The 27,612-nt window shown below is 39.2% G+C and overlaps 1 protein-coding gene across 1 annotated transcript in view; it reads left to right on the forward strand.

Moving 5' to 3' along the window:
- LRP1B (LDL receptor related protein 1B) overlaps positions 1-27,612 on the forward strand; it is a 728,477-nt gene that overhangs the window by 152,548 nt on the left and 548,317 nt on the right. Inside the window, exons 5-6 of the mRNA XM_075181401.1 lie at positions 8,196-8,453; positions 17,560-17,722. Coding sequence (XP_075037502.1) covers positions 8,196-8,453; positions 17,560-17,722 — 421 coding nt within the window. The remainder of the gene's footprint in view (positions 1-8,195; positions 8,454-17,559; positions 17,723-27,612) is intronic.

Consider the following 27,612-nt stretch of genomic DNA (forward strand, 5'->3'; position numbering starts at 1 on the left):
ATTGTCACACCCAGAATTTATCTCTTGTACCTCCCCTCTGGAATGTCGGTTTTACATTTGGAAATCCAATAAAAGTGCTACCAATTGTTTTGCTGTGCAGCCTAAGCAGCTGGTCACTGCATTGTTATTGCTGATGGTATGATAGTCATAGGACTAACACGCTGTTTGAATTCTGGTGAAAAATGCAATGGAGGAATGGAGATTATACATGAACATGTCTTTGTGTTTGGATTGTTCCTGTCCACTCCATGTTCTGTATAGTGACATCGCCATAGTTCATTTACTTCCTCCTGTTATGCTAATGAGTAGAACGTGGGTGTGTCTTAGCTAATGGCACAATAAAACATCACTTTTTCATAACATGTTATATAATTATCTTTTGGGCATTGCTTACTCCATATTGCTCCTTATTTAAAAAATGTAAAAAATGGAAAAATTATCCTGTCTGAAGGGAACAGAGACCGACCATAAAAATGTCTGTTTTTAGAACTAAAAAAAGACAAAAAAGAATAATGTTACGACCCGAATACAGACATTTTTAATAGACTGTGGTGTCAAATTCTATAGTTGTCCCATCAAAGAATATCCTCAAATATGATGGGATTCAATTGTCGGTTGAAGTGGAACGCGGAAATTACCGTTGCGTCTGGCTGGGCACATTGCCGGAAATTCCAGACAAACATTTGTCTCCGGATGTTCCGGAGACAAATCGCGCCAAATTGAATCTCCCCCTAAGAATCCAACTCTAGTGACATCAAGGGACCCTACATATAGCTTGCATGCAGACAACAAAATTGATTAATGGTACTCTCCATTTTTAAGCTTGAGAAAGTATCTTTTTATTCCAATGAAAATAATTTGGGAATAAATAAAGAAAACTTTCTCAATCTTAAAAATGGAGATTACCATTAATAAAAATTTTGTATTGTTCCCATCTTGAGGAATTAGCTGAGTTCCCAACAAGCTGATCTTGGAAGCGGTGAACAATAATTATTTTTTCTTTAAGTGTTTACTTGGCCATATTTCAATTAGTAGCCTTATTTTTTAAATTAATGAAAGAGTATAAATATTTGAGCCAACAATGTGCTTCTGTGTTTTTGCGAAATTGTTCAGAAACATAACTGGCTGGTCCTGATAAGAGACGACACATGTTACATTCTTGTGCTCAGCCACAACAGATTGTAGAGTGCTCAGACATTCAACACACTGTCACAGAGTGAGCCAGCAATTCGGATTTTTATCATAATTAGGTGCTGATTTCACATAGCTAATTATCTTACAAATAACTCATCTCTTAAAACATATGCAGCCAAAATATTAGTATCAAACACAGTGTACAGTTTTTGAGCAAGAAATTGGTTACGACACACCATAGTCTATGAACTAGAGGTGCAGAGCGTGTCCTACAAATGCTGTCCTAACATCCAAAACGGAAACGGCTCATAGGTATGCAATACAAAATGCACATTGAGAACATTTTGTATAGGTTGTTGAATGGGCTTTGCCGAATCAGTGGCAGTCTTCGCAGCTGTTGGAGAGAAGCGACGGTGCACCTAATTATTGACAAGATCTACAGAAAGAAGACACACTTCCTAACAGTCCAGTTTACTTTAATTGGGATGGGATGTGACCACCTTATGGTGATGGCATGACTGTGTCACTAGAGGGCATGGCCTTGTCATTATGGATGGCATTGCCTCTGAAGTGTTAGGCTACCACCTCCAGCACCTTCACTCCCCGAAAAAACCCTTGCACTGGAGAAAACACCAGTGGCAGTTGTTTGCGGAACCAGCTTACTGCTGCTCCCCTCTGTAGAGCAGCAGTAATAGGGACACACACAATTCCTAACATTCCAAACAGTCGGAACAAATGTCCTAGCTGTCAGGATGGTGGAACAGACCCCCAAAATCAGTACTTTGGGGGGTAAAATAAGCTGGATATGGAGTGAATGTAAATTTAAATTTATGATGCAAATGTTCTGTGGGCAGCATGGTGGCTAAGTGGTTAGCACTTCTGCCTCACAGCGCTGGGGTCATGAGTTCAATTCCCAACCATGGCTGTGTGGAGTTTGTATGTTCTCCTTGTGTTTGCGTGGGTTTCCTCTGGGTGCTCTGGTTTCCTCCCACACACCAAAAACATACTGGTAGGTTAATTGACTGCTATTAAAATTGTCCCTAGTCTCTCTTTCTCTCTCTGTCTGTGTGTGTATGTTAGGGAATTTAGACTGTAAGCTCCGATGGGGCAGGGACTGATGTGAATGAGTTCTCTGTACAGTGCTGCAAGAATCAGTGGCGCTATATAAATAAATGGTGATGATGATGATTTTCCAAATTATCACGACCAAGGGATGAGCTAGGTCAACATATGTACTGTATGCACTGGCCCAGTATAAGACTTACTCGTCATAAATGATCCTGCATATGTTGTCTCCATGCCTAATTATGTGACATTAAACAAGATTTATCATCCATTGCAAAATGCACCTAAAATTAGATTGCAAGCTGTACGAGCTAAACAACAAGACTTAAAAGATTTTCGTGTTTTCTACCCACAAATAAGCAATGACAGTTCCAATGTTTATTCTACAAGCTGCGAAAAATCTCCAACTAAGGAAATAAATCCATTACACGGCTCTCGTTTGATAGTCCTAAGGCACTTGTCCTTTGCAAAAGTGTTACAGAGCTGACAGGTCTCACACGGTGGGTTGTATCAAAGAGAACAATGGAAAGACTCTGATTAATCTCTACGTTTGCGAGACACGGAAGGGTCTTTTATCAAAGTAAAAGTAGTCAAGCAGAAGCTACTGAATTTCTGACATTTGTCCTGCATATATTATTGAAAAACCAGCTGCTGCAAATTTATAGAGAGTCTGTAGGTCAACCACGTTCTACTGATTTGTTTCATTCACAGATGCAGGACACAAATGGCACGAATAACCTTTCCAGTAGTGCATTTAAGTTGATACATGTCCCTACTCATTTTGGTGACAGGGTCTGCAGGTAAACCTTGAGTATTAAGTGTAAGTTTGTGACAGTTTCCCATTGCAGATCTGCAGATTCCGTTACTGTGCTGAACCTTCCGTTAAAACAAACAAAGCGGCACAGAAGCAAACACAATCCTCTAAGTGTTCTGAATCACTGATATCCTGATAACTTTGTGGTCCCTGAACCTCTAAGCTTCACTTTGACCTGAGAGCCACAAGGGAGGCATAAAAGATGGCTCCCTTGGCACTTGGTGCTAGCAAGACAACAAAGAGGATTTTATAAATGCTTTTCTACCTTCAAATAGTTCAAAGCTCTCCAGTGCCTGGAGAGAAAAAAATCCTTGGCAAGGTTGGATAGTAGTGAACGAACAGTGAGTTCCTTTTCTTTTGTTAGTAAGGAAACAATACATACATTACAAACCTCAGGTGTCATTGCAAATATAATTGGTTTGTTATGGTGCCGAATATTAACACGGGTTATATGTGGCTGTAGTATACATTGAAAGAAGAAAGCTGCTACTTGCTAAATAGCTGAAGGTAAAAAAATAAAATATTGTAAAAATATGCATCAATTTTTGCTTCCATGATAGCACAAAATGAATATCCATCATTAATTGTTTAAAAAATACAAATAGTTTATTTTTAATTATACTATATGTCCACTTAGGACCATTGGTGGAAGTGGGGGTGTATACGGTAGTACGCCATACTGCCACTTCTCCTACTGCCTTCATTGTAAATCTATCAAACTCCAGTCACGTACATTTGCATTAAATTTTCCATACCGCCACTTCTACTTTTCCATACCGCCGCATCTACATTTCCATACCGCCACATCTACATTTCCATACCGCAACTTCTACCTATCCATACCGCCACTTTTACATTTCCATACCGCCACTTCTACATTTCCATACCGCAACTTCTACCTTTCCATACCGCAACGTCTACATTTCCATACCGCCACTTTTACATTTCCATACCGCCACTTTTACATTTCCATACCGCCACATCTACATTTCCATACCGCAACTTCTACCTTTCCATACCGCCACTTTTACATTTCCATACCGCCACTTTTACATTTCCATACCGCCACTTTTACATTTCCATACCGCCACATCTACATTTCCATACCGCAACTTCTACCTTTCCATACCGCCACTTTTACATTTCCATACCGCCACTTCTACATTTCCATACCGCAACTTCTACCTTTCCATACCGCCACTTTTACATTTCCATACCGCCACTTTTACATTTCCATACCGCCACTTCTACATTTCCATACCGCAACTTCTACCTTTCCATACCGCCACTTTTACATTTCCATACCGCCACTTTTACATTTCCATACCGCCACATCTACATTTCCATACCGCAACTTCTACCTTTCCATACCGCCACTTTTACATTTCCATACCGCCACTTCTACATTTCCATACCGCAACTTCTACCTTTCCATACCGCAACTTCTACCTTTCCATACCGCCACTTTTACATTTCCATACCGCCACTTTTACATTTCCATACCGCCACTTCTACATTTCCATACCGCAACTTCTACCTTTCCATACCGCCACTTTTACATTTCCATACCGCCACTTTTACATTTCCATACCGCCACTTCTACATTTCCATACCGCAACTTCTACCTTTCCATACCGCCACTTTTACATTTCCATACCGCCACTTTTACATTTCCATACCGCTACTTTTACATTTCCATACCGCCACATCTACATTTCCATACCGCAACTTCTACCTTTCCATACCGCCACTTTTACATTTCCATACCGCCACTTCTACATTTCCATACCGCAACTTCTACCTTTCCATACCGCCACTTTTACATTTCCATACCGCCACTTTTACATTTCCATACCGCCACTTCTACATTTCCATACCGCAACTTCTACCTTTCCATACCGCCACTTTTACATTTCCATACCGCCACTTTTACATTTCCATACCGCCACATCTACATTTCCATACCGCAACTTCTACCTTTCCATACCGCCACTTTTACATTTCCATACCGCCACTTCTACATTTCCATACCGCAACTTCTACCTTTCCATACCGCAACTTCTACCTTTCCATACCGCCACTTTTACATTTCCATACCGCCACTTTTACATTTCCATACCGCCACTTCTACATTTCCATACCGCAACTTCTACCTTTCCATACCGCCACTTTTACATTTCCATACCGCCACTTTTACATTTCCATACCGCCACTTCTACATTTCCATACCGCAACTTCTACCTTTCCATACCGCCACTTTTACATTTCCATACCGCAACTTCTACCTTTCCATACCGCCAATTTTACATTTCCATACCGCCACTTTTACATTTCCATACCGCCACTTCTACATTTCCATACCGCAACTTCTACCTTTCCATACCGCCACTTTTACATTTCCATACCGCCACTTTTACATTTCCATACCGCCACTTCTACATTTCCATACCGCAACTTCTACCTTTCCATACCGCCACTTTTACATTTCCATACCGCCACTTTTACATTTCCATACCGCCACTTCTACATTTCCATACCGCAACTTCTACCTTTCCATACCGCCACTTTTACATTTCCATACCGCAACTTCTACATTTCGATACTGCAACTTCTACATTTCCATACCGCAACTTGTACTTTTCCATACCGTCACATCTACATTTCCATACCGCAACTTCTACCTTTCCATACCGCCACTTTTACATTTCCATACCGCCACTTCTACATTTCCATACCGCAACTTCTACCTTTCCATACCGCAACTTCTACCTTTCCATACCGCAACTTCTACCTTTCCATACCGCCACTTTTACATTTCCATACCGCCACTTTTACATTTCCATACCGCCACTTCTACATTTCCATACCGCAACTTCTACCTTTCCATACCGCCACTTTTACATTTCCATACCGCCACTTCTACATTTCCATACCGCAACTTCTACCTTTCCATACCGCAACTTCTACCTTTCCATACCGCAACTTCTACCTTTCCATACCGCCACTTTTACATTTCCATACCGCCACTTTTACATTTCCATACCGCCACTTCTACATTTCCATACCGCAACTTCTACCTTTCCATACCGCCACTTTTACATTTCCATACCGCCACTTCTACATTTCCATACCGCAACTTCTACATTTCGATACTGCAACTTCTACATTTCCATACCGCAACTTGTACTTTTCCATACCGTCACATCTACATTTCCATACCGCAACTTCTACCTTTCCATACCGCCACTTTTACATTTCCATACCGCCACTTCTACATTTCCATACCGCAACTTCTACCTTTCCATACCGCAACTTCTACCTTTCCATACCGCAACTTCTACCTTTCCATACCGCCACTTTTACATTTCCATACCGCCACTTTTACATTTCCATACCGCCACTTCTACATTTCCATACCGCAACTTCTACCTTTCCATACCGCCACTTTTACATTTCCATACCGCCACTTCTACATTTCCATACCGCAACTTCTAAATGTCTACTGTGATCACTGCTTAGGACACTATTGTTTGATTGTAAAAATAAACAAGTGGTTCCCAGGGCGACAGAGGTCAGCACTGCAATAAAATACTTTGTACACAGTGAAATGTATAATTTTCCAGCAGTGGATGCTGCTACAATATAATAGATTGTACAGGATAAAAGCGTGATATATATATATATATATCTATCAGCAGCAAGTTGTACCTCCTACTATTTGGGGAATTACTTTTTAGAAAGAAAAGTGATTAGATAAACCCAATGCTTTCAGGTAATGTTACATGTTTCTCTATTTATTTATAAAGTGATTCACCGGCTGTTAGAGGGAGATGGTTGCTACTGATATTTACACACTACCGCTTCCCCTGTGCAGCATACAATGTACTGTAAATTACTTTTAGAAATCCGAAATGCTCAGGGAAACACATCAATTTGATTTTAAAAAGGAGAATGATGGCTGAAATATGATAAGGTGAGGGATCATCAAATGTCACTTCTTGTGCTCACAACTTGTCACTTATCACTCAGCGGTTATCACTCATCACACTCGTTTGAGTGTAAGAAAAGATTATGTTCAGTGTGATTCTGACTCAGACAATGAGAAGCTAAAATGGACAGTGTACGTAGAGGATATATGCGTTACTTTAATATATTGGAAATACATTTAGTCATTGCTAGGTCCTGGGACCAACAATTTTGGAGTGAAGGATCCCCGTTGTGCTACAGCCACTTTCACCAACATAATCTGCAGCTTCCTAAAATTTGAAGCCTGTTTTTAGCAAAAGCATGCTTACTGCATCTTTCATAACAGTTAGGGCTAAATTTACTAAGCTGCGGGTTTGAAAAAGTGGGGATGTTGCCTATAGCAACCAATCAGATTCTAGCTGTCATTTTGTAGAAGGTACTAAATAAATGAAAGCTAGAATCTGATTGGTTGCTATAGGCAACATCCCCACTTTTTCAAACCCGCAGCTTAGTAAATCTAGCCCTTAGTGTGGTGTGGAGATCTTTTTAAAGGAACATACAAAGTATTATTATTATTATTATTATTATTATTATTATTATTATTATTATTATTATTATTATTATTAATATTATTATCTTTAGCTTTTATACTTAATGAGCCAACATATTATACAGCACTGTAAATTAATTGATGGTAGGTAAATATATAGTCCTGCCCAGTGAAGCTTACAATCTAAGAGGTGTGGGTTACTTTTGAATCATATGGTAGCAGGATAACAATTGTAACTGTTGATTGAAATACAGACACAGGTACAGCACTAGTCCTGGCTCTGAACCGTTTTTTGATCAGAGGTATTTTTATTTTAGTTGGTACAAAAAAAAAATCTTGATTGAGTTTTAGATTTTTTTTAATGTATTTATATGTGGGCCAAGAACACTAATACCTAAAACAATGGACTGTGAGTGTATTTAATGTGAACTTTGAGCAACGCTCTTGATTTTTTGGAGTATATGGTTTAAATAGCACACTTTGTTTCATTAAATGTAACCCCTGGTGACGCTCAATGGTAACGGCAGAACGTTAGCAGACAATGTTTTATATATTCGCTCCAAGAGCTGTAGTCTAAATTCATTTTATCTCACTTATGCAATGTGATATGCAGATTGACTTTGCTCTCAAATTAATGCTTATGATTGCATTATGTTTAATCCTCAGAGCCCGCTGACAGACCTCCGGTTCTTTTGATTGCAAACTCCGAAACAATTGAAGTGCTGGAAATTATTGGGGGCAAAGCTCCCAGCAGGGGCTCCGTGAATGCAAACGGGATTCACACCTTGGATTTTTTTTACGACGAAAACACAGTCTGCTGGATCGAGTCCAAAAAGTCCTCTTACCATTTGGAGTGTCACAAAGTAACAAAGACGTGGACCTTTACTGAGCGAAGAACAATCCACGTGTCCCAATCTCTCCAAAGTAAGTAATGTCATGTTTCCTTTCTGCTCAGCATACATCGATCTTACACGGAATTTGTGTGTAATGTATTGTTATGTATTGTTTCCTCCTCACAGTAACATAGAGGGTCATGAGATCTATATTCGTAACAAATACTCTACCTATATGAATACATTGAAAAATTAAGGGTAGCAACAATACTTACTACTTCTTAAAAAAAATGAGTCATTAAAAATCCTTTGAATTAAAATTAAAAGCTTCCTGTTATCTAAGGCAACTCTATGAATACACTTCTTCATCTGTTATAATAAAAAGCACTCTAGAAATGCTCTTATGAGTCCTGAAACTCACAGGGCGCGACTCATTAAGGAACGCAATTTGCATTTTTATTTATCGAATGGAAATTGCGCGCAGGTACGCCGGTATCCAAGAACAAGCGTATCACAAGGAACGCTTCCAGTTGAATACAGGTATAAGTACGGTCCGGTCATACGACACTTGCCGTATACACAGCGCACTGCAAGATACGCACAATGCATATGTGCATTATAAAGTACCATCAGAACGCACGGAAAAGAAAATATTAAACACATAAACATCTTTTAGTAATATAATCATTAATAAAAATGCATTGAAATTTTTTATTTTATTTTTTTCTTTTTTTTTATTAATTGTATAACTTATAATTTATTATTAATGCCTCGTGTACATAAATTGCATTTTTACAATTACTCTTGATTGCATACGTATCTGTCATCAGTCAGCAGTCAGTTGGCCTGTAGTTGGTGCAAGTGAGTTGACTGACAATCACGTACCTGAGATCTCCCTGGAGCTTGAATCGGATGGACGTGCGTGCACTCAACCTTGGCACGCCCTTACTGTACATTGCCTACGTGATAGGCCCCTTCCTTCCCATGTTACTCCCTTTAAATCAGAGCCATAGTGTATAAGTCAGTACTTGAATTCTATAACTTGAGTGAAATTCAGGTCATCCGTGTGTCCCGATATTTCATGGCAAAATTAGTGGCCTCTTCTCTTGCTGACCTGGAAAGAAAGAGTTGAGCATGAAAAATAGCGAACCAAACACATTCAAACACACCGGCATTGGTCAGCTCTACAAACCAATCAGATTCATGGGATGAAGTTCAAAACTGACCGACGCATTTCTCATGTATCTCTCTGCCTGCTTCGATGGCCTCTTTGTAAATTCAGCACGGACTCCTCCCTAACTAATAGACATGTTTAATCATGTGACAAATATTGAAGTAAGAAAGGAGAAATAAATGAAAACCAATGAACCCATCTAATCTCTGGCTTGTACTCTATTTGACATACCCCCGTGTAATGTTTGGGCGTCTACAAGTTCATAATTACAGCTTTAGTGTTTTCTTTGCTCCCTCCCCAAAACAGAAATCTAAACATGGAAAATGTAGTCATTTCTATCACATATTCTTCTTCTATTCTTATTGTTGAATCCCATCAAGCTGTTTTGAGTTGGATAACTAATAATAATTCATATCAGTCAATGCCCCAGACGGTGTGTTAGCAGAAGCCCCCAAAAAAATGAAGTTATGTAACATAATAGTCATATTTTTGCCAACAATACTCATATAAGGCAATACGCTGAAAGGGAAGAATTGTCAATGTCATCTTTGTCTCTAACATTCATTTGATGTATACATCACCGAACAGATGGTTCTTACAGTATTTTCTGTTCATGTAACATGACAGTTTCTCAGCTGATGATAAACTCACAATTGTGTCTCTCTGAGTAGTTGCCTAAAACCGTGTCAGCCCAAATTACCAAGTACGGTAAAACTGTGCGAGATCTGTCAACATCGTCTGAGTCAAAAACATTACCTGGAGTCATTTGTTTGATTAACCTTCAGGAAATCCACCACAGCATGCTGTTAATTAGTCATAGAGTGTATAGTAGTGAGCAGCATATTTGATTGATTGGATGTATAGTAGATACAAAAATTCTATACACCCTCATTGAAATTGTGATGTAAAGCTTGAGATCAAGATAAATTATGTCAGGCCTTTTTCCACATTTAATGTGACCTTGCAACCAACAAAATTTAAGGGAAATACTTTTGAAGAATCATCTTTTGCTTTTATTATAGCAGTGAGCTTTTTTTTTTTTAATATGTTTCTATCAACTTTGCACACTTGAATTTTGCAATTCTATCCCACTCTTCTCAAGGGCCATCAAATTGCGTGTGGATTTCTTGTGTGCTACAGTTTGTCAATAGGATTGAGGTCTGGGCTCTGACTAGGCCGTTCCAAGACCTTGATCTTCCTTTTCTGAAGCCGTTCCTTGGTTGATTTGGATATGTGCTTTGGATGCGTGTCAGGTGATCTTCAGCTTTCTGAAACAGACCGCCAGGATTCCAAAAGATATTGATATTTGAAGCTATTCCTTATGCCATCTGTCCTGAGTGAAGCCCCGACCCAGCTGAAGAGAAGCAGCCAAAAGCATGATGCTGCCTCCACCATTCTTCAGTCAGTAGATACAGGAGTAATGCCAGAGTGGAAAAGAGCAAATGTAGTCCCACTGCACAGAAGAGGAAGCAAGAAAGAGGCAACTACATACCAGTGAGTCTTACATCAGCAGTAGTGAAAACACTCTTAAAAGAAAGAGTTGTAGAATATCTAAAATACATTAACTTACAGGATACCAAACAGCATGGATTTAATGGTGGGGGGGGAGGGGATCATGTCAATCAAATCTTATTGACTTTTTTGACTTGGAGACTACTAAAGAAATAGATCAAATGAAGCTTATCTAGACTTTAGTAAGGCTTTTGACACTATCCCACATCGCCGATTAAATAAACTCGAAAACTTGGGATTGGATTTTGAGATGGTTGAATGGATAAGATATTGGTTGCAGGATAGAAAGCAGAGAGTTATAGTAAATGGAGCACATTCACAGGAGGGAAAGGTTACCAGTGAAGTACCCCAAGGATCTGTACTTGGACCAGTGCTTTTTAATATCTTTATTGTTTATATTGCAAATGGTATTAAAGGGAAAGTATGCCTTTTTGCAGATGACAAAAATATATGTAACAGGGCAGGCACACCAGGAGGGATAAAACAAATGACTGATGATCTAGGTAGACTAGAGGAATAGTCAAGAGTGTGGTAACTACAGTATAATGCCCAAAAATGCAAAATCATGCACTTGGGTCTCAAAAACCCAAAGGCTAAATATAGTTTTAACGGCACTACTGAGGAGCAAGACTACTGAGGAGGAAAGGGATCTAGGAGTCACTATTTCTGGTGACATAAAGGTAGGTAAGCAATGTAACACAGCAATAAGAAAGACAAGTCATATGCTTGGTTGTATGGGGAGAGGAATCAGTAGCAGAAAGAAAGAAGTAATAATACCACTGTATAGGTCATTGGTACGGCCTCATCTAGAATACTGTGTTCAGTTCTGGAGGCCGTATCTCCAGAAGGATATAAATACATTAGAGACTGTACAAAGAAGGGCAACTAAAATGGTGCATGGCCTACAGCACAAAACTTACCCGGAAAGACTAAATAATCTTCATATGTATAGTTTATAGCTGAGAAGGGAAAAGGGGGGACATGATAAAAATGTTCAAATACATCAAGGGTTATAACAAGGTGCAGGAGGGAAACATTCTACAAAGGAAGAGAAGTATTAGAACACAAGGACATGTACTGTCACTGGGGTAAAGTAGGTTCAGAGGAAATGTGAGGAAAACTTACTTCACAGAAAGGGTAGTGGTGGATAAGTGGAATAGTCTCCCATCAGAGATGGTTCAAGTGGTTCTTATCTGCCATCAAATTCCATGTTTCACAGTAGGTATAGTGTTCTTAGGGTGACAAGCTGTGTTGTCTTTGTGCCAAATATATTTCATTAGTTGCAAGGTCCCAATATAGGTGGAAAAAGATCTGTCATGTTGTATACCAGGCTTTACATCACAAACACCTGCAATTTCAATAAGGGTGTGTAGACTTTTTATATCCACTGTAAATATATAGTAGATAAGTTGATCTCATACGTCTCAGTATCTTTCTCTTCATGTTCCAGTAAACAGGGCAGCATACACAGATATTATTTTAAAACACAAGCATTAAAGCAGCGCTACAATCTAGTAAAATCTCAGAGTTCCCCTTCATCTGGAGCCCAGGCGTTTCTACAAAGGTTCCTCTGTCTCGCTTACAGCCCCCAACAAAAGCCAGGGGTACATAGTGGCCTAATATTATTAACCAATACGTCTTTAACTAATGTTTTTTATCTACAGAACCTAAGAAATTAATTCAGATGCAGGTTTGTTTTCACGAAATATGAAAATATGCGCCTTATAAACAAGAGCATCACCTTTCGATAAGAATATGGTCCTTATGGATCATTTGTAACAATACATTTTGTACTATGTCTACTACTTCTACACCCTATAACATTTCTTAACGACTAAGTCCTGCTGTGTATTATTACTAAATATGTCAAAACTCAAGATTTTGAGAGTCTACAAATTTTGGTGTTCCTAGTCCAGCAAGTCTATTTGCGACGTTTGTTTTAAAACATAAAAAAAAAAATAGAATTCAGAGAAAATTGTCTTTTAAATGCAGTTTTATTTAACCACAATTTCCAGCAACAAAAAAATAAATAAATAACAACTTGAACTATTTCACATTATCAACAACTTTCTAAAGCTTCTTTTGGAAGAGTCCTTGTTCTCATTTCTGCTTCCCATGTGCAAAATTGGAGGGTTCACATTGTGAGCCATAGATACCATAGATAAAAGTCCTGGTAGATGCCCCCCCCCCCCCCCCCCCTCCCAATTTTACAAAAGCCAGACAGGTTTTTTTTATAGTTTGAACCAGTAATAAAAATGTTGTGAGTTAATTTGCCCAAAAAAAAAAATGAATGGCCCAATATGAATGAGCAATATGAACATGAATGAACCATAGATGAATGAACCATGGGGTTCACGCTGTGAGCCATAGAAACCATGTTAAAAAGTCCTGGTAGATGCCCCCCCTAATTTTGCAAAAGCCAGACAGTTTTTTTTATAGTTTGAACCAGTAATAAAAATGTTGTGAGTTCATTTGCCAAAAAAAAAAAAAAAAGAATGGCCCAATATGAATGAGCAATATGAATGAACCATAGATGAATGAACCATGGGAGATCTGTTCATCTCTACTATACTATTTCTGTAGCCACCAGTGTGTACTAAATACTGCTGGAGTATGAACCTTACGAAGTTGAATAACCAAAGAGAGTCTTCAAACATGTTTAATGAATCTCTTAGGATGAAATCATTTGGCATATGTTGCTGGCATTCTCTGTTGGAAAAGGAATTAAAATCAAAGCGTTGTCACAACTGTCAGTGAAAGTAATTCTACAATGAGAGTGGAGGTAGAGCTGGCCTGCACAGTAGGAGATAGCATTATGATAAAAAGGTGGAAAGGCTATATCATTATTTCCCTAGGGGTGCACAATTAGGATTGGTAATGCATAGCAGGATTAAGTGATCAAGTCACATTGTCTTCAACCTCGTCTCTAATACCTCTGTGCGCTCGATGTTTTTTTGTTTTGTTAATAACAACAGATTAGTTGTTTTTTAGTTTAAAATCAACAGCGAAAGACTTTCTTACTTTTCAAATCAAAAAAAATGAAAGGAAAAAAATTCCGTTTTGATTTATAATCAGAGCAGATTTATGATACACGTTTAGAATGCGCTGTTAAGAAAAGATTGTAATCGCTGTGTACCGCCATAAATCTCTTTTTATTGTTCAGTTCAGATGGCAGGCTTGAGGGATGCCATTATAATTTTATAATCATTTGGCAACAAGCAGGAAATTCACTTACACAGAAATTAGGAACGTAATGGCGTGTCTTTGTTTGTGTTGTGCACGAATCCTGGCAGCAAAAAAAAAACAATCTACATGTGTTAAACATTTTTCAATGCAAACCCGAAATATGCACAAAATGGCACAAAACCCATCGCGAGCTGGAAATCGGAGTCTGCTGGGCCATAGTTTTATTTCTTTTTAATGTTTTGATTTTTGTCAGACATTTACAACAATAGCAAATACAGTGGTATAAATTCATCCGAACAGACAAAAACATTGTAATAAATACTGACAAACTGTTTGATTTTTTTTTTTTTTTATGAATTTAACATCATTAACAGAATCCAATGCCTGGTATTTGGTAAACATGACGATTGGCTGTTGTACAAGACGAGGTTTTCATGCTGGTATTGCTCCTAGTTGCACCGCATGTGCCTTTTGCTGCTCATAAAACTATATGGTTAGAGATCTGTCATTTTGTATTTAATTCCTTTAAGTTCTAGGTGGCCAAAACTCTACTGGTGAGGGCTGATATTAGACTAATTTATCATTTGCATCTTAAATAGAGGAATACCAAGATAACAATGGATTTTGGTTCAACAGCTCACAATTACGTCCAAAAATACAGGTTGATAAAAACCACTGGGGACCCTTAAAATGTGTTTTTTATGTTCGGTATTGATCCCTTGGTTGGAGTATATAAATAGAAGATCACTGGAAAGTCAAGGTTGTCGGGTGCCGTCCCGCTGTCTCTCCGGGATGGCCGCCTGTATCTTCTCCCCGCACCCCTGGCCTTCTGCGCATGCGCGTCCCGTTGCTAGGCAACGGGATGCTAACTTTAATCTCCGGGGGTGGCTGATGACAGCGCTGCCGCCCCCTCTCGGCCCATTGGATGCCCAGACCTTATAAGGCAGCACTAGTTTGACCACCAGTGCCAGAGTATCAGGTCTCATTGCCTGCTCCAGCTCTCCTGTACCTTTGCATTGCCTTGACTATCCTGCCTTCCAGTGCCCTTTCTACCTGGTCCATTTGACCACTCTTTTGTACCACATTACTAGACTGTTACCGACCCGGCTTGTCTCAAAACTCTTCTGGATATCCCCTGTGTACCTTGTTTGCCAGCACTTTTACCGACCCGGCTTGTCTGACCTATCTTCTCACGTGCCACGCTATCTGACTTGGGGAAGCACCGCGATCTGCGTGTCTCCTGCGGCGAAGTCCATACCTCCTTGCGGGGGTCCCTAGTGAATACCAGGGACACGTTACATTCCGCACCTTCCTCCAAATAGTGCTAATGCTAGCAGGTACGCAACACATAGTTGTGACAAAGGTTATCTGTGGAATTTGTGAGAGTGAGCATTAACCAAAAGTAGTGAACAAAACATTTGTTGGTTACACTGGTAAATATTCCTAATTATGGTAGGCGCTAGATCCCACAGAGGGTTGATCAAATCTAGGTACATGCCTACACTTGGTAGTCAACTCCACAAACTAAAGTAAGTATTAAAAATTGGTATTAAAAGGACAACCTTAATTGGCTTATTGTTTATATTTTAATTGCAAGATTTCAAAATTATTTAGGTCCTTTCGCCAGGCGTGAACAATACAGAATTTATTTTTAATGACCCTGCTTTATATTATAAAGCATCAATTCTGTTTTAAACTTGCTGTTCTTTTGTAAATACATTGCAGCTGCGGGTCAGCTTACAGACCAGAGCCAGTCGTTTCCCCATCCTATATTAGTGGGACAAATATAAGCTTAAAGGAAGAATCGCCCTGCACTGTAATGATCTTTATTTTGTGTCCTTTCTGATATTTCAGTATTCTGATATTTAAAGTAAAAACTTTATGTTCATATGGGACATGTAACAAATATCAACTCCGGGAAGAAAAATGGTTTGCAGTCGATAATTGTGAAATGTGGCAGTAGAGGAAGAGAAGAAGGTTAAAAACCATCATCATCATAATCAGCTATTTATATAGCTCCACTAATTCCGCAGCGCTGTACAGAGAACTCACTCACATCAGTCCCTGCCCCATTGGAGCTTACAGTCTAAATTCCCTAAAACACACAAAACAGATTAGGGTCAATTTGATAGCAGACAATTAACCTACCAGTATGTTTTTGGAGTGTGGGAGGAAACCGGAGCACCCGGAGGAAACCCACACAAACACAGAGAGAACATACAAACTCCTCACTGATAAGGCCATGGTCAGGAATCAAACTCATGACCCCAGTACTATGAGGCAAAAGTGCTAACCACTGAGCCACCATGCTGCCGAGTTGGTGTCAAGGGCTCATGGGTCAAGCAAAATATTGGGTCCCAAAAATAGGGCTCTCATTATTTAGCAGAGTACTGTGCCACTTATGTGATGTGTAAGGGATCTTCTAACATCGTCTAACCGAGTACAGTAAGAGCGTAAGACGCAAACGCAGCTGAGGCAGACCAGCTCTGAGACACATAGATGCCTTTCAGGAGCCGTATCTTTTACACCATCTAGAGTACAGGTGCAAATACACGCTCCTGATGATGATGATGATGATGTTACACTAATTAGCCGCTTCTGATTGGCTGATTACGGATTTACCTCTGAAGCTGATAGATTGTTCGTGCATATCTTATAGGATTTTGTGGGTGCATTGTAAAGATAATTTTTTTGCTACTTTTAAACGTATGAGAGAAGGAATATTATATCTGCTGTATTAAGTCAAGTCTAATAGTGAATGTATTTTTCTTTTCTCGAGCTAATAACCTGGTTGTGCGTACGCTCGACACAAGCCTGTCGTAATCCTGGCTCATATGCCACAGACGCAGAGCTAGACCCATCTTAAGATGCCTTTGGATCAGCACATGGGCGTAGATATGCTAATTTTTAGGGGGAGGGTCTTTTGAGCGTAAAGTATGTCCAAAGTGCATCTAACTCAGTATCAAATTGTAAAAATGTTTGATATGTATTTTAATGTGTATCCGCTGCTGACAGTGGCTGCTATTTTATATGGATGAACTAAAATTCTTGACAGTACCATCAATTCCCTAGAAAGCAGGTTCTCAAAATTGATGCACTTCGATGACAGGTACACGAGAAGTCCTGTAGATACTGTCCAAATGTAATTAAAGATATAACAAAAACTACAGTGAACCTACTTGCCGTACTCCACATTAATATACTCAAGAGATATGAAACAATGATGAAGCATCTGATTTTCCAGTTCAAGATAATGTTGTTTTCATGCTAAATTAAACTCGTAATTTAAACTCAATGTATCTTCTCGTTTTCCTTTCCTTGGCAGATGTTCAGCAAATGGCTGTGGATTGGCTGACTGGGAACATTTACTTTGTGGATCACGGTAACGACAGAATTTTTACATGTACTCGTAACGGGACGGTGTGTATCACCTTGATAGACCTCGACCTTCACAACCCAAAAGCCATTGCGTTGGACCCAATAGCGGGGTAAGATTACGTTTTATAAATTCCTTTTCCGGCAGTAGTTGTGTGTATGGCAAACTGGAATTGAAGCCTAAACATATTTTGTCGGTCTGTTTATTTATGATATAATCTCTTTGTTGTTTACTACCAAGTCTTCCATCTAAGAAGGTTCAGTAGACCTGTGTGTAGAATGTCTTTAATGTCCATAAACAGGTGACATATAGGAAGAACTCTTGAATGGGCTGAGTGTTTAACACTGATTGCTTTAATTGTATTATCTTGGGTCTCCCTGAGCGAACAAACCTGACCTATTTCATCCAGTAGTAATATTGGTCTCTGACGTGCATAGACCAGTGTGTGTGTTTTGTTTTCACTAGGATGACCCTTCAAAAGTTGTGGGGGGTGACAGAGCTCCCTCATCGATAGAGTAAAATGCTTTTCAAGAAGTTTCTCTCTAAATATTTTATAAGAAGTAGGGCCAGATATTTTCCATTTCCATCTTCAAGATAGCAACCGTACATGTTTATTTTACGTCAAAGAAGACCCCAGAACTTGTAAATCATCTGAATGAATCAGAAGACCCAAGTGAGATGAATATAATCTAATGCTGTGTGATTTCCTGCATAGTAGGTTCTCCGATTGCCCCAAGTTATACCGGGAGGAGTAATAATGACTGAAGTTCGCTGTGATTTTATCAGGGATGTGGTGTTTGCACCTTGTGGAGTGGATCAAAGATATTTTAACACTTAGTGATTTTGTTGTTGAATAGTTAGAGTTTGGGTTTTTTTTTTCACTTAAATGGGTTGTCCATTCTAATTACTTTAATTTAATGACTTGTAGATGCCAGTGGTGGAAATTCTGTTAGTATAAGTGGTACAGCCTCTATGGGGCCCAGAGTTGAGCGGATTTTGGCAATGCCTCCACAGCCTCCTCTTTTCAGAACAGAATGGGGGACTTGGGAGGCTAGAGTGACATCAACGTTTCCATACTCAACTTTTGCTAAGTTCCCCGGCAATATTCCGTCCCTGCTTGATGCCCTTCTACAACTTTTACTAAATACATTGCTGTATCCTTCTGCGATTCTCTCTGTCTTTTTCAGCTATGCATTTGTATCAACAATTTTTTTCCCATGGATACAAAAGAGTCCCATGGTGCCCTCTGTATTGGCTATAATCGTTTGCAAAGACGAGCTATGAACCATGCCCAAATGCAATGAAAATAAACATTTCTGATAATAATACACAGCTGAAAAGCACAGAACCAACCAGCAGGATTTAGAGATGTATTTACTTGAAAGTTTCAGAAGGACGTGAACAAACCAATACATGAAAGTAATCTGAAGACAGAAAATCCTCTTTACGACACTATCTGGATAATATTGTATATTGTTATCACAGCTATTTTACTGGTATTGCGAGTCAATAAGATCATGTAACAATTTGCAAACACAAAACGCTAAGTAAAAGCCTTTATTGCAAAAATGTAAAAATATTTGTGGAAGAAACAGCTTGCCACCCATATGCGGACTTTTGTCAGTCTTTACTTAGTCTGATTGATATTAAAATGCATCATCACAATGGGCATAACGCTGACAAGAACAGCTTGGAAAGACAACTTTGCACAGAAAGTTCTATCCATAATCCTTGAATGGAGCCATATTGCTGCATGTAACAGATGGTCTCCTTGATTCTCTATGAGTACTTTCATTTTTCAAAGAATATCAGTAAACTTAATTTTTTTTTCCCACTGGATATCTGTGCATTAGCTGTCATTATGGGAATATAAAACAGTTGCGATTCTGCAAACAGAGAGTTCATGGTCGCAGAGAGTATAACAACAATAACAAATGATTCATATATTTTGGAAAGCACGGATCAACATAGGCAATGTATAGTTGGAGCGTGCCAACGCAGATGCGTCCGATTCAAGTCCTGGGTTTCTAAGTACGCTTGTTTCAGCCGTAACACTTGCGCAGATAGGGCAGGTGCACGTGCTGATAGTGATGACTGGCATGGCGTAGTCTTATTATAAGCTACACACATGCGTGCCACTAGCTAGCAGAGAACATGTGTATGCCAGGGAGACTGACTTTAAAAACTGCATTGTATGTACAGTAAGGATTAAAATCATCTTGATTTATGTATTTAATGCAAGAAAATAATAATAAATATATATATATTTTTATATCTCCATATTTTTATGATTGATTATACTGTTAAGAGTTGTTCATCTATTTTATAACATTATTTTATGTGTTGTGATGTGACCTTTTAGTGAACAGACGCTTGTGTGCAGACTGCAGTCTGTTCTGTCTGTCCGCATATTTCAAGCAATGTTTAGGCAGAGCGTACAGGCAGCCAGATTCAAAAGGAAACGTATTTTGAGATCAGCTTGGATTCGAATACGGTTCAAAATACGCCCAAGTTGCACGCTCTTTTTTAAAATGCGAGTTGGGAGCTGGTTGCGTCCCAACATGAAACAGGCCCTATATCTCTAAATAACAGACAGAGTAGTCCTGTGACCCAGTGGCGGAACTACGATTGGTGCAGCAGGTGGGATGCACCGGGGCTCATGGAGATAAAGAGGCCCGCTGTATGGGGAACTGGCGAGCTGTGGGCCCTGGTTCCCTTCTCCCCGTTTCACTGCACCGGGGCCCACAGCTCACTAGTTCCGCCTCTGTTGTGACCTTATTTGCTTAGTTCCTTAAAAGCCACCTCTGGCTTAATGTTGGGTGATTTTGATCTTTATGAGGTGCACGTCTCGTTATGTTCATCTTATGCATTCCATTGAGCATGACTTTTAATTGTGCATAGACGTGCTTCAAGATGAGACTTTATTGTGTGTGCATTGGTAAACAGACCAGGGGGTATTTTGCTTTTCCTCATAAACCATTCAGTTTTAAGGGTAACTATGGGGTCTGTTTATCAAATTGAGGCTATATCACAGATTTGATTATCTAGGCTTGCCTCAATTTATCAATAACATTTGCGAACTGTCTCAGCGATGCTCAGTTGCCCAGTGATATTGGCTGACAGCTATATGAGGAATCTTATCACTCGCTAGGCTAGTGCAGGGTCCCTCTGTGCACTAAAACTGGATTTGGGCTTCCAGTACCAGATTTATTACAAAAGCAAGGAATAATAAAGTTTAAAAAAAAATTTAAAATTATATTTTGGGGGGAATAAATGGTTTATTTGACTGATAAAGCGCTTTTTGCTATGCTAACCCCTTGCTATTGACAACCTGAGAAGCCCTCAGTGAAGGCTACCATCGGCAATTTTAAACGAACAGTCTTCGATGGTTCTATTATATAGAGAAAAGACCTAAATATGGTGAAAACCTCCAGTTTTTATCTGATTTAGGGCTTTTCTCCCTTTCATAATAGACCAATATTATATGAGATATCATAGTGGGTTAATGTGTCATGTCAGGAGAATATTATTAGAATATATTCTTAAAATGGAGATTTATCTGAACACATTGCAGATTCTATTTCCCCTTAATAAAGGGGCTCCACCTTTATGTTTTAAAACATCCCTGTCGAATTTCTATAATGATGTTGAAAAATGTTTTTTAATAAAAAGCCAACAGCTGGATAATCCACTAGGTAACATAGGGCCGTTTGGGCACCGAGCATGGATTAACCTAACCCGTTTTTGTTTTGTTTTTGCACAAACGAGCACAAAAAACAGTACCTTGTCTAGGGCCCCACGGGGTCATAATCCGGCTCTTCCTGCACTGCTTCCTATACTAGTAACCGGTTGCAAACCCCTCATAAAGCTTATCTTTCGTTTTGAAAGGGTCTCATATTGTTGTGTTTGTTAATAGACTGCAGCGTAACACAGACCTGTTACAAATATATACAAAGCATTGGGATTTTAAGAGTCCATTTTAGGAAAATATAAAGACGGAACCTGCGTAAGAGACAGTTGTCTGATCGATTGCTTTAATCTGTGTGGCCATCCAAATGTCTTTTTCCAAGTAAACATCTCTGATGTGTTTTTGAAAATGCCGTATTGATTCATGTAAGCAATACAAAGAGTGTTATATATACTGCTTGCTTTCATTTATAACAATGTAAAGAAAATTATTTTCATAAAGAGAACTGCTTACTTCCTCTGGATGCAGCAGGTGCCATCTTTATCAAGTCCCAGGATTTACATCAAGTGCTTCTTGTGCTATAGTCTTCTTTTCTTTTTCTTCTTCTTTCTCAATCTTCTTTCTACTTTCTTCTTCTTCATTCTTCTTTCTACTTTCTACCCCTTTCCTCTTCTTCTTCTTCTTCTTCTTCTAACTTCTTCTTTATTCTTTCTTTTTCTTCTTCTTCGTCTTCTTCATTCTTCTTTCTACTTTATTCTTCTTTCTACTTTCTTCCTCTTTCTTCTTCTCTCTTCTTTCTTCCTCTTTCTTCTTCTTTTTCATTCTTCTTTCTACTTCTTCTTCATTCCTCTTTCTTCCTTCTTCTTCCTTCTTCCTTCTTCCTTCTTCTTCATTCTTCCTCCTTCTTCATTCTTCATTCTTCCTTCTTCTTCATTCTTCCTTCTTCTTCCTTCTTCCTTCTACTTTTAACTTCTTCGTCTTCTTCGTATGCTATAATCATCATAGAGGTATTTTGCTCTCTGGGACCTTATGCCACCAAATACTATATAGTGTAATACATATACTTAGGGATAGCTCTGTTGAGTCTACGGTAGCTGACTGTAGTGGCCTCATTGTATCTATTCTGTTGTGTAAACTTAGAAACATTCTACAGTAAAGACCAGAGATTAGCGAGTATCCCACTGTTTGGTTCACAGGGTAATTCATGATTTTGGACCAAAAGGTCAATTGTTGGCAAATCCATTCTTGAATCTTTTATTTCCCATTTGTAACATTTGTAGGTCAAAATTGCCACATTAAACTACAAATTTTATCAATACCACTTAATAAATATAGCCTAAATTACAGGAATGAATGTCCTGCAATTTAGTTCGGAAATTATTGCAAGACATCCAAAAAGTTCACCGAATCCTAAACTTTGCCAAAATGTTTTTCTGCTCTCAGAGACACGTCTCTCGACTTTTTTGAGGCATTAAAAGACCACGTTTATCAAGTTCTGTTGAGGTTTATTTGTGTGTCAGTGCCTCTCCCTGTTGTACGCAGCTCATAAAGACCTTCCTAACGAAAAGCCATCACGACTTCCTTGTCACTGAAATTTTACAACCATCTCTCTCTGCATGCTTCAACTTTTTTCTTCTAGAATTTTCTAATTAACTGTTGTTTGAGGTAGTAGAGTGGATTCTGTTGATGAGTTGAGTCGTGATGCTTTTATGAGCAAATCAAGGTTGCATTTTTTATAAGCAGCTGCCTGAATTGTTAAAATATTCTGAGTAAGAACATGCTCTGAAGAATTTATGTCTTCCAGTCTGGGAATTCATTATTTTCCCTACGTTCAACTATGTTACAATAACAATAACTATTCATCTTTTTTTAACCACCTTCCCAAACACTCTTGATTGAAGTGCTTTGGTTTGTTATGATCTAACAGGACCCACTGACTGCTGTTATCATCATCATCGTAAGCTATTTATATAGTGCCACTAATTCCATAGTACAGAAAACTCACATCAGTCCCTGCCCCATTTGGAGCTTACAGTCTAAAATCCCTAATATACACACACACAGACAAACTAGGGTCAATTTGATAGCAGCCTTTTAACCTACTAGAATGTTTTTAGAGTGTGGGAGGAAACTCGGAGCACCCAGAGGAAACCCACGCAAACATGGGGAGGACATACAAACTCCACACAGATAAGGCCATTGTCTGGAATCGAACTCATGTGAACAGTGCTGTGAGGCAGAAGTGCTAACCACTGAGCTACCGTGCTGCCCGCCTGTTATCACTCAGCGCATCAATACATAATTAATACGTCAGCGAAACATAGTTATTCTTTCTCAGGCCACCTTTGGTTGTACTCCTATATACAACAAAATAAGCCATAAGCGATACAAATGATAAGTTATCCTGAGACATAAGTCTCCTAAACAGAAAATACAAATTTCCCTTAATGAGTTTCTATAAGGTTAACAAAATATATGTGCTAAAATTTAGGGAACTTGTTAGAATTAAACGTGTTTGACATGAGATTCTAATCATGGAGGAATACTTTTTTTCTGAGCACACCGCACTTCCTTTCTGAAAGCCTAAAAAAAAACTCTGTAAGAAAACCATTACTCCCACATTAGTGTTTGGATGGGATCTGATAGAGGTCAAAAAGCTGAAACCTGGGTTGCTGTTACATCATAAACTCCGCCCAGCGGCAGATTGGGAACTTAAAGTGGCCCTGGAAAAAAATATTGAAGTGGCCTCATGTCGGCGGGACCAAAATAACTGTGGGTGGGGCCAACACAAAAGTAGGCGGGATTTAGAACTACAGGAATTTGGTTGTAGTAACATTTAGGAAAACCTAGATGTGATGACTTTACACACAGTGGGTCATCTCTAAAGCCATGCAGGCAAATGTATAGTATACTATAGGCAGCCCCCTCTTTAGTATAGGTAGCCCCCCCAATAGTATAGGTAGCCCCCCTTAGTATAGTATAGGCAGACCCCCTTAGTATAGCATAGTATAGGCAGCCCCCTCTTAGTATAGTATAGGTAGCCCCCCAATAGTATAGGCAGCCACCCCTTAGTATAGTATTGGCAGACCCTCTTAGTATAGTATAGGACCTCCCCTTAGTATAGTATAGGTAGCTCCCCTTAGTATAGTATAGGAAACCCCCCTTAGTATAGTATAGGACCCCCCCCCTTAGTATAGTATAGGTAACCCACCTTAGTATAGTATAGGTAGCTCCCCTTAGTATAGTATAGGAAACCCCCCTTAGTATAGTATAGGACCCCCCCTTAGTATAGTATAGGTAGTCCCCCTTAGTATAGTATAGGTAGTCCCCCTTAGTATAGTATAGTATACTAAGCCCCCCTCACTTACCTTCAGTTGCTCTGAGCAGCGTCTCTTCTCACATCAGGCAGACAGGAAGTGAAGTCAGACTTCCTGTCTGCCAAACAGCACCGTGGGAGCCTAGCAATTTGCTGCCTGTTGCTGCCCACTGAAAACCAATATTTTAGATTGCTTTCCTGTACGTGCCTCCCCCCGCAGCATCCAAACGCGCCACCCGGGAAAATCTGAGGTGGTCTCGTTAGGCCATCGGCCTACCGGGAAACTTCCCTGTAAGGTCTATGGCCAATCCGCCCCTGACTCCGCCCTTCTTTATGAATCAACCAATCTACACTGTGCATTTCTGCAAGCAAGGTTTCCTAGCTGTCAGTCATTGCCTGCCTGGTCAGTTAGACTCATTCCTAACATGACAACCTCCTGCAAAGGAGTCAAAGACAGCATGGGGCATGTGTAAAGCCTATAAAATTATACCCTGGTGGAGACAGGTGCCCAGTGACTGATTAGTATAGTGCGCTCACTTCTTACTGGATTTAGGGGAGAATGGAGAGAGCTGAACATTTCTTTCATGAGGTTTCTACTATGATATGTCAGTTTTACATAAGATTTTAGGGATTTCTTTATTGTCATTTTTTTTTTAAGGTTCAAATTGTCCCCAGTGAACTTTTTGCATAAGAAAAACAGATTCTGATTACAGGACTGTGAAGCCGTTTCAACTGACAGTACAGCAATTCTTTAAAAATCTGTATACTAAATGCTGTTTGTATGAAGCCCGGTTACACATTAATGTCTCTAGGTATTGCAAGAACCCTTTTAAAATCAAAAAATAAATAAAATAAAATTTTCTTAATAACCAGCACTGACATCAAAGTGGCAGCCTGTGTTACATGTACAAAAAAATGTCAAATTCTAGAAAGTAAAGATTAATAACATAATCCTAAAAGGAATTAGAACAAAGAGCTGTAACTCTGCAGAGAATTCAGGAAATTGTTAAGATAGACATTTCCAGAAATTTAATTAAGAATCTTAAATGACATATATACATAATACAATACTAGATACAGTTTGCAGTGCTTCACTATTTCATTAGTAATACACTATATATATGTGTGTGTGTGTGTGTGTGTGTGTGTGTGTGTGTGTCTGTGTCCAAATAAGACACCAATAGTAGGTATAATAGAGATTTAGGGAATCCAGGTGACATTCCCAAGAGAAGGTCTTCTAACATGTCAACTGGAGCCCCATTGCCAGGCGCTAAAATGAGAAAAAGATCTACCCAATCTTCATGGATTAATCACTTCACCTTTTATGCACTATGAGGTACGACTGTGTATATTTTATGTAGATATATAGATGACAGATAGATAGATAGTTATGAGATAGATAGATATGAGATTGATAGATATGAGATAGATATATAGATAGATAGATATACGATTGATAGATATGAGATAGATAGATATGCGATTGATAGATATGCGATTGATAGATATGAGATAGATAGATATGAGATAGATAGATAGATAGATATGAGATATATAGATAGATAGATATGAGATAGATAGATAGATATTAGATAGATAGATATGAGATAGATATGAAAGATATGAGATTGATAGATATGAGATAGATAGATATGCGATTGATAGATATGAGATAGATAGATAGATATGAGATAGATAGATAGATAGATATGAGATAGATAGATAGATATTAGATAGATAGATATGAGATAGATATGAGATAGATATGAGATTGATAGATATGAGATAGATAAATAGATAGATAACATATAGGTAGATAGTTATCAGATAGATAGCTAGATAGAAGACAGACAGACAGACTGATTTATAGATAGATAGATATATGTGAGAGATAGATAGATAGATAACACTGCACTCTCACCTCAGCCCTTCACTCTGCCACCCCTGCCACCATGGTTGTCATCTGGTATTCCAGTCTCCACCTTCAGCTCTGACATCTCCATCGCTAAGCAATTCTTCATGAAGTATCTAATTTCTTTCCTCCAAAGCTTCAAATACTCCCCCACTCTCTTTCTCAAACCTTCCAGTCCACCTCTTAACCCCTCCCACCAGCCCCCCGGCCCTCAACAACCTTCCCTTCCCCCGAGTCTCAACTCCAACCCCTCCCCTTTAGAATGTAAGCTCTCACAAGCACAACCCTTGTTCCTCTTGCCCCGCTCCTCCCATTCCTTCATGTTTCCTATCCTGCTCTGTCCTCCAGGCTGTTCTGCTCTCTAGCCTGTTATCTAGTTTTTTCTGTTTCATGCCTCTTCACTCTGCTGCCCATAGTTTTTGTGTAATCTGCCTTTCGTACAGCTAATTGAGTTATGTTATCCTTGTTTTATGTCACACAAGTTATGTCATGCTACCCATGCTATTACTTTGGACACGCTGTTCGACGCTGCAAATTTTGTGGCGCCTTATAAGCAATAATAATGACAATACATAAATAGATAGATGTTATAAATACTTTAGGATAATTCCAATGCCCTCTACACACAGTAACTCCCTAATAAGCAAAACTTCTCCATCATTTGGCCGCAGACAAATAGCCAGAGACCCGCTGGGACGCTTCTTGACAGTTTCACGTCCTTGAACCTCGCCGTTAATCAGATAGTTGTCGGAAAGGATGTCTGTTGTAGGAAAACTATTTGCTTTGTACACTCAACAAATCCTCTACAGACGGAATAGGATTAATTATTCTTTTTTTAATTACATGACTGAGATATTTGCTGGGGTTATGTGCAAAATGTCTGTTACTGGCTAAAGCTTCATCTTAAGCAACGTAGGTTATGTCAGTTTGTCAGTCTGTGAGAATCTCACCTTCTCACGATACCAGGAGCAGCAGAGTTCCGCCTCCCCTCCTGATCCCAAACCTGTATCCCCTTCACATAGAGCTCACTGCCCCTCAGTAATGATAGCGGAAGAGGCAGCCCTTGCTCTGCTCTCCTTCCAGTAA

Source organism: Mixophyes fleayi, chromosome 7, assembly GCF_038048845.1.
Source record: "Mixophyes fleayi isolate aMixFle1 chromosome 7, aMixFle1.hap1, whole genome shotgun sequence".
Classification (NCBI taxonomy): Eukaryota; Metazoa; Chordata; class Amphibia; order Anura; family Limnodynastidae; genus Mixophyes; species Mixophyes fleayi.